This window comes from Carassius carassius, chromosome 3 (assembly GCF_963082965.1).
Source record: "Carassius carassius chromosome 3, fCarCar2.1, whole genome shotgun sequence".
Taxonomy (NCBI): Eukaryota; Metazoa; Chordata; class Actinopteri; order Cypriniformes; family Cyprinidae; genus Carassius; species Carassius carassius.
In genome coordinates, this window is record NC_081757.1 from 13,373,344 (window position 1) to 13,382,773 (window position 9,430).

A 9,430-nucleotide genomic window follows, 5' to 3' on the forward strand; every position below is an offset into this window, starting at 1 on the left:
GTGTGGGCCAAAGGGGGTGTCAAGATAAATCTGTAGTTATGTAGTGTCCCAGGTTTTTCAAACATATATGTGGAGTTTGACTTGAACTAAGAACAAACAATAGCCTACTTCTACAGCATTTATTATTCTTAGTTAAAATTAATTTACTAATGTAAAATCAAAACTTGTTTGTTAACATTAGTTTAGCACTGTGAACTAACATGAACTAACAACAATGAACAGTATTTGTTTTATTTGTAATGTTAATTGTTTGTTCGTGTTAGTTAACACTAGGGGTGTAACGATACGCGTATTCGTATTGAACTGTTCGGTACAAGGCTTTTGGTTCGGTACGCAGTACGCATTATGGACTGAACGGTTCGTTGGACTAATTAATTATATTTGGAAAATAAAAAAAAATTGTGAAATATAATGATATGCGTTCAACAAGGTAGCCCAATAACCCAAACGACGTAACAGGCAATGCCCCTGACACCCCCGAAGAAGAAAAAAACACCAACTTATATGTTTATGTTAGGCTACTCAGTCAGGCGCGCGCTCGCTCACTCAGTAATACACGCTGAAGGCTCGTTGCAAAATGGCCAATGCGTTTAACAGACCAGAAATAGAAGATCCTCTAATAACCAACAGGTCTGGTGTTTGGGTGCACTTTGTATTCCCTGTAAGCTATAATGGATATACTACCAAAAGCAAAAAAAAAAAAAAAAAAAAGTCCGGCTCTTCAATCTTCCCCCGCCCATCGAGTGCTTGAAGTGCGTCAGAAACAGAGCGCGCGCACGATCAGTTGTTGGTAATTTGTTGTGTAGCGTGCCCGACGCCGCATCCAATGTAGACAGCACTGCTTTTGTTAACACACAGCTCGTAGAAACGGGCATGGCAGCTCACGCCAGTTCTAGACACGGTGAAAGTTTCCTGATTGTGACGGAAGGCCGAATTTACATGACACATTATAAATGAGCATAGTCTGCGATAGATACAGTGCCAAAAAGAAGAGAAGAGGATAAAGACAGAGGTAAAGAGATGTAGTAAAAGAAGGTGGAGTAAGATACTATAATTTCATGGCAGTTATTTTTACCTTAAACTTAATGTTAGCAGTTGTTCTGAGTTCTGAGTCCCCAGACTGTGAATCATGTCAGTTTTAAGACGCATTTTTTATTATCACTTTTTTATTAATGTTATACTCTACAGTTGTGCAGTTTTGGGGGGATACAGTACAGGCCAAAAGATTGGAAACATTACTATTTTTAAGGTTTTTGAAAGAAGTTTCTTCTGCTCATCAAGCCTGCATTTATTTGATCAAAAATACAGGAAAAAATGTAATATTGTGATATATTATTACAATTAAAAAAAATTGTTTTCAATTTATTATAATTATATTATAATTATATATATATATATATATATATATATATATATATATATATATATATATATGCTAAATAATGAACACAATGACAGGGTGAAATGGGCTGTGATGCATGGGGCGCCAGGTAAAATCTAGCCTAGGGCAGCAAATTGGTCAGGGTTTTTGTTCCAAAAAACATAAGCCCTATAGAGAACCAATTGAGTAAAAACACACTCAATATAAAGAGTTATAGAGTTCCATATAAAAAGTTACATCTTTGTATTTGTTCATAACTACTACAATAATATAACATTTTAATTTTTTTTTATAAGGAGCTGTTTTTGTTTTATACAGTATGCTGCTAAGAAAACACCATAGAAGATGGGTAAAGAATAGCTCCATCATTGTTCAATGTAAAAAAAAAAAAAAAACATACTTTGTTAGTTTTAATAAATAAAAAAAAATTTTAAAAATCAAGGAAATGTACCGTGACACCAGTGTATCGTATCGAACCGAACCGTGAATTTTGTGAACCGTTACACCCCTAGTAACACATTAAATGAAACCTTATTGTAAAATGTTTCCAATATTTTTTTTTATTTGTGAACTGATGTTCTTTTTAACAGTCAACTTCATTCGGGGTCATCGTCATAAAAGCTCTGTAAACACTGCCATAGACACAAAGGTATATGCTCACTAAAAACTGATGCATTCATCACGTTTTCAGACCATTTCAAGTTTTATTTTGACATGACACAATGTAGTGGTATCTACAGTAGCCCCTCACTGCAGAACACAAGATTCAGGGGTCGTGGTTGGATCCATATCTAAGGGAAGGAGATGGGTGGGTTTAGAGATCAGGGGGTAAATATGGATAGACGAATAGAGGTTTAGAGGTATGTAAAGTGGGAGGAGTTGGAACTGGATCCAACCTCGCCCCCAGGATTTTGTGTTCTGCAGTGAGGACCATCTTGGTATCTAAGCAGGAACGTTGTTTGCTTACTTTATAATTAGGCAATAATGCCATCATTTTCTTTATTCAGGCCGAGAGCTTGCACGAAAACAAGAGGCGGGATTTATCACATGAACCAATCACATTCAGTCATAACTGATCATATCCAATTATAGCGCAATGGAGGCATTGCCTCCTCTCATGTGACTTTCCCCCATTCATTCTTAATTACCGCCCACTAGGCCCACAGCATGCAAAGGGGTCTCTGTTGTAAGTCTATGGACTGAAGCAAGCCTCCGCTGTAACTGTACCTGCAGGTGTCGCTGTTGGACAGTGTTACTTTATAAAAATGAGTGACTTTTATACTCTTAATGCCATATTTACTAATACTTGCTATTTATGTTTTTGATATCGATTATTTTGTCATCCAATTTTTTGAGGAGACACTGCCTTCCTTGCCTCTTTGGAGGGAACTCCCCTGATGGAGGTGTGCTTCACTTCACCTTGAGCTTTACTTGCACAAATTCAACAAAGCAGAACAAACAGCATTGTTTTGAAATACTGACTGTCCATTCATCTGCTCAGCTAATTATTGAGAACCATTTTCTGTGTCTTATCTATATTAGACAAATGTCTCATGTAATACTCATGTAAACGAAAATGTAATGATGATGACTGAAATCCTTTTACACAATAAAAGCCGAAACCCTAAAAATAATAGAAGTGAACAGTAAAAATAATGGGTGTTTTCATCGCCTCTGAACGACTCCTTGGGACAAGCAACTTGACAGACTGCCGCCAGTCTACAGAAACAGACACCAATCCAGCACGAGAGACATTAATGGAGACTGCAGTAAATTCACATCTAGCTCGCAATGCATATCATTACAGAACGTTTTGCAGCAGACAACAACCCAGAACAGAAAACACGCGTTTCTTTGCACTAATGTAGACGGACAGTTTTGACGAATAAACGCTTACCTCCCCATATGCCAATCTTGAGCTGCGATTTATCCAGGTTTTCCACATAATCTCCTATAAACCTGTTCAAGAGATCACTGACTAAAGACTCGAACACCATGGTTAGTCGAAAACGACAGCAACGCTGTCGAAGATAACGCGCTAAAATGCCACAATACGCATTTGATAAGGTTACTTCCCTCCAAGGATGACAGGCGTATACAGCGAGATCGACTCGATCGGTGATCCACTCACACTGTCTAGATCAGGGGTCGCTGCGATTACTGTATAATAAACAGGCTGGCTAGTTAAACACTGAATTCATGATTAAGGTGGGGAAATAATTACAACAGAATGTCAGGAGGCCAGTTTAATACCTCATCTCACAATGTCATTGCACGATGTCATCTGTGGCCTGGAGAAGAGTGACTCGTTTGTGAGGGTGCCTATTGTGAATCTTCCACCTCCATGTGAAGTAAAATTCTTCAGTTGGGTTACAGTAAGGAAAGGGGACTATGGGGTAAAAACAAGGTGATAAACTGTGGATGGGCGTGAAACCATAATTGCACTTGCTGCCGATGCTAGGTATTCTGGGCCCAATGTATTGATTTTGCTATGGGGTCCCCTCAAAATCACACAGTGGGGGGTGGTCAAGCTGCCCAGCGAACACTGTTCTGGGCATCTCTCAACCACTGGGGCTCTCAACCTCTCCTCCATGTCATGGCCAGGTTAAAGCCTGCCTCATCCAAAAAAATGATTGGTCTTCATCAGCTTCAAAACTCTAATACCCTCTAAAAATACATTTATTTTAGGAAAAACAAATACTGATAACAATGATATAGAATTTGGGGGGATTTATTTCTCCCAACAACAAGCATCTTGAAACTGATCATACCTGAATATACTCTGTCCTCAGTTGCTTGACTTTCATAATCTAAATATTTAATATTGTTCATCATTTCCATAAAAACTATACTTCAAGAGTAATGCAACAGTTATGTATCATTTGTACATAACTGTACAAATTACCTTGTGAGGACCCAGATTCGGGCTACTACATGCAACAGCTGCATTTGAACTCTGTGCCTTGATAGAGCTGTTCTAATAGAGGGGTAGCGCATCCTGACAAGCTCTGCCATCAGGATGCACTACCATCTTAAACAATGAGGTCAAATTCATGATTAAAGTGGGCAACTAATGAGAACAGAATGTCAGGAGGCCAGTTTAATACCTCATCTGAACGACTCTCCACTTTACAAGGGCCGGTTTGACGTTTCATCAAAAAGTTGCTTCTTTTTCCAGTCTAAAGTCTGCAATGTTATACTATAACTAGGATTAGAATTCAATAAAAATGTTAATGGCCAACTGGCGACTGACACAGTTCTACATACTCTGCAATACCAATTTTTACTCACATTTAAGGCAAGCGTTAATTTTAGACCCTATTGTTCAAAGGGTGAAGAATGGCATAAAGAAGTGATTAAATATATCAAAGTGCCCCTATTCTGGGTAATGAAAGGTTCACATTTGGGTTTTGGGAGTCCCCAACAACAGGCTGACATATGCATGGAAAGTCAAAAAATACTTTCATTTCTAATATGCATTCCTCCTTTGTGTGACGCTAATCTGCAGTGATTGGTCCGATTGGTCTCATTTTCATTTCACCATGCCTGTAATGCCTGATGAAGCAGTGTTTGTGAGCTCGTTTGTGAGAAATCACAGCTTCTGACACCCCACAAATGAGTGTCACAGAATCCCATCCAGTTAATGATACAAAAAACACATTTGATATTGTGTTGGAAAGTAATGATTCCTTATTATCACAGTCTAACCGTTTGCACTACTAACCATGTGATTAAAACAATACATTAAAATAATATAAGAAACACCAGTTTCCAATTTCAATCAACAAAACAAGTGGTTCTGTACAGCTACAAACAGCTGGAAGCCAGACACATCATCAAATGACTGTGCCTGCTTTTACAGGAAAAATCATAGAAAAATAAGGTGGATAATACAAATAATGAACAGAAGACGTGATCACTGATGTGGTGTTCACTGTAAAAAAAATACCTGTAAATTTGACAGTTTTTACAGCCGTTACTGTAATATTTACATCAGTGTTGACGTAATTTATTTTACAGCATTTCCCTGTTTTTCCTGATTACAATAAATAACTGCAATATTTTTTTTTACAATTGCTGTTTTTTTTTTACAGTAAACTAATATGTGTCTGCTATAATATAATGGAAAGAAGGAGAAAGCTGCGCGTCTAGCATTTTCCACGCGTTTTTAGGCGCGATATATGAATGGCCCCTTATTCATTTATTAATAATTTTTTGCTTGCATACATCTAGAGCTGAAACAACGAATCGATTTAATCGATTAAAATCGATTATTAAAATAGTTGTCAACTAATTTAGTCATCGATTCGTTGCTAAATAAATTTTATTTGCCGTAAGCGGCTCATTTCGTGCATATTTCATATCTGCGGTGACCAAAGTGTGGCAGTAATGAGCCACCGGAGGTTTTACTCAGCCAGTACAACAGGAGAAGTAGCGAATAGCCAATAGCTGGCCTTGTTTTATGTCACGTGCTTCCCGAACAGCGTCTCTGCAGCCATAGACATCATATGATGTCTATGTCTGCAGCATTCAGCGTGATGTGGGAGTACTTTACATTGAGCCTTTAAAAAAGAAGAGTAACCTGTAAACTCTGCACTACTGCACTGTTTAAGGGGACGTTCACATATCGCGTCTTTCCGCGTCTTCAATGAGAGAGCACGTCATGGTTGCTTAGCAAAGGCAGACACCTCAGGGGCGCTTCTGCGCGAGCGCTTTGGAAAGAAGGAGAAAGCTGTGCGCCTAGCGTTTTCCACGCGTTTTTAGGCGCGATTTGTGAACTAAGACTTTCATTTGTGCAGATTCTCCAGTACAATGTTGTTTGCAAATGTTTAGTCGTAAAAGCTGATAACATTGCTTTTTAACAGTTAACATTTAAAGCTTTACAAACATGTTCTGTGATCAGTTTGTCGTTTACCAGTTCAAAATTCAGTCGTGCAGCCTAATTATGACTGAATGAGAGAGGTAAATGTAGATATTTGAAATTCACTTTTTTTCTAAGTATTATTCACTGCTCTTTTTCACACAGCAGGTTTTTTGTGTGTGTCCTATTTTTTTTTTCAGGACAACCTTCTGATGGATTTTACTTTAAATTGTGAGTTCCATTCAGGTTTCATGCCATTGGCACTTTTTTTGAAGGATTGTTTACAATTTCACAGCAAAAGCTATAAAGCTTTTTCCCAGTATATAATAAAATACAATGCACTGCAATTTTATTCTATAATTTTATTTTATTTTATTTTATTCAATTTATTTATTCAATTTTATCCTTATTCTTCGTGAAAATATGTTCTGAAAGATTCCTTAATAAGCTTAGTTCGGGATGTTAAACTACTTTAGGAGCTCTAAGGACTGCCATGGTGAAAACATTATTTGAAATCTCCTTGTGAAATTTGCTAGAGTATGGGTCAGTGTTTTGATTGCAGAAGAGTTCGACAAAGGATTACTAACACAATAAAACAACTCCAGGTATATTTTTGATGAGGATATGACAGTGCAAAATGGTTAAAATCTCTTAAATCTATGCTGAATGATAAAGACCATTTATTAATAATTTACTTGGGGAAAAAATGGGAAAAACTAAAATATAAGTACATAAACCGATTAATCGTAAAAATAATCGACAGATTAATCGATTATCAAAATAATCGTTAGTTGCAGCCCTACATACATCTTCAACTATGCCGTGGAGAATCACAGAAAGTGACCAAATTAGGTTTTATTGTGAACTTTTTTTTTTTTTTTTTCGAAATCCGAATATCATTTTTATTTATCGAATAATTCGAGCAGAACGAATATTCGAATGTTCGACTATCCGTGCACATCCCTACATTTAACCCATCCAAAGTGCACACACTGTGAACACACGCAGTTGGGGGTTCGGTGCCTTGGTCAAGGGCACCTCAGTTGTGGTATTGCCGGCCGGAGACTCGAACCCACAACCTTCCGGTTAGGAGTCAAACTCTCTAACCACTAAGCCACGACTTCTCTAAGTAGAGAAAAGCCTGCAATTTTCACTGTAAGATCAACTGACAATGTCAAGTTAAGACATTCTGATTATGATAATTATGAAATGATAAATGATAAAAAATGAAACATATCATATATTCATATTGATGATTTGTTCACAGTAGGAGCTAAGACATTAATTTAAAATTAGGTAATGAGGTACAGATGAGGTAAATTTTTGTTTCATGCCATATGTTTCTTATTCTAATGAACCTGGTTTCAAACTATGCTTGGAATTTAGTTGTTCCCGCCTTGACACATCCCCTAAAGTGATTAAAACAACACAACAGAATGACAGCAATCTGATATGACTCCTTTTCAAAGGACTCCTTTCAAAGACTATGCTTCTACTAACATTAACTGAACGAACACACATATTTGTATTTAAACCTACAAACAATAAAATACACCACACGATCACAAAGAGAATGAAAGGGTCATGTTCCCAGCAGTGTTTGTGTATGACCAATGATTTTGTAAACAGTTTATACAATGTAGAACAGTTTACATACTTTAACTCTAAAAAGAGGTCATTAGTGATGACAGGAGTAATGGGGGGGTGTGGGCCAAAGGGGGTGTCAAGATAAATCTGTAGTTATGTAGTGTCCCAGGTTTTTCAAACATATATGTGGAGTTTGACTTGAACTAAGAACAAACAATAGCCTACTTCTACAGCATTTATTATTCTTAGTTAAAATTAATTTACTAATGTAAAATCAAAACTTGTTTGTTAACATTAGTTTAGCACTGTGAACTAACATGAACTAACAACAATGAACAGTATTTGTTTTATTTGTAATGTTAATTGTTTGTTCGTGTTAGTTAACACTAGGGGTGTAACGATACGCGTATTCGTATTGAACTGTTCGGTACAAGGCTTTTGGTTCGGTACGCAGTACGCATTATGGACTGAACGGTTCGTTGGACTAATTAATTATATTTGGAAAATAAAAAAAAATTGTGAAATATAATGATATGCGTTCAACAAGGTAGCCCAATAACCCAAACGACGTAACAGGCAATGCCCCTGACACCCCCGAAGAAGAAAAAAACACCAACTTATATGTTTATGTTAGGCTACTCAGTCAGGCGCGCGCTCGCTCACTCAGTAATACACGCTGAAGGCTCGTTGCAAAATGGCCAATGCGTTTAACAGACCAGAAATAGAAGATCCTCTAATAACCAACAGGTCTGGTGTTTGGGTGCACTTTGTATTCCCTGTAAGCTATAATGGATATACTACCAAAAGCAAAAAAAAAAAAAAAAAAAAGTCCGGCTCTTCAATCTTCCCCCGCCCATCGAGTGCTTGAAGTGCGTCAGAAACAGAGCGCGCGCACGATCAGTTGTTGGTAATTTGTTGTGTAGCGTGCCCGACGCCGCATCCAATGTAGACAGCACTGCTTTTGTTAACACACAGCTCGTAGAAACGGGCATGGCAGCTCACGCCAGTTCTAGACACGGTGAAAGTTTCCTGATTGTGACGGAAGGCCGAATTTACATGACACATTATAAATGAGCATAGTCTGCGATAGATACAGTGCCAAAAAGAAGAGAAGAGGATAAAGACAGAGGTAAAGAGATGTAGTAAAAGAAGGTGGAGTAAGATACTATAATTTCATGGCAGTTATTTTTACCTTAAACTTAATGTTAGCAGTTGTTCTGAGTTCTGAGTCCCCAGACTGTGAATCATGTCAGTTTTAAGACGCATTTTTTATTATCACTTTTTTATTAATGTTATACTCTACAGTTGTGCAGTTTTGGGGGGATACAGTACAGGCCAAAAGATTGGAAACATTACTATTTTTAAGGTTTTTGAAAGAAGTTTCTTCTGCTCATCAAGCCTGCATTTATTTGATCAAAAATACAGAAAAAAATGTAATATTGTGATATATTATTACAATTAAAAAAAATTGTTTTCAATTTATTATAATTATATTATAATTATATATATATATATATATATATATATATATATATATATATATATATATATATATATATATATATATATATGCTAAATAATGAACACAATGACAGGGTGAA

The 9,430-nt window shown here is 36.9% G+C and overlaps 1 protein-coding gene across 5 annotated transcripts in view; it reads right to left on the reverse strand.

The window, feature by feature from the left end:
* Positions 1-3,504, reverse strand: part of vps13c (vacuolar protein sorting 13 homolog C) — a 65,749-nt gene extending 62,245 nt beyond the window's left edge. For all 5 annotated transcript variants that reach the window (XM_059530025.1, XM_059530023.1, XM_059530021.1 and 2 more), the window contains exon 1: positions 3,279-3,504. In XM_059530025.1, the coding sequence (XP_059386008.1) occupies positions 3,279-3,378 (100 nt within the window). In that variant the 5' untranslated portion in view covers positions 3,379-3,504. The remainder of the gene's footprint in view (positions 1-3,278) is intronic.
* Positions 3,505-9,430: the final 5,926 nt, after the last annotated feature.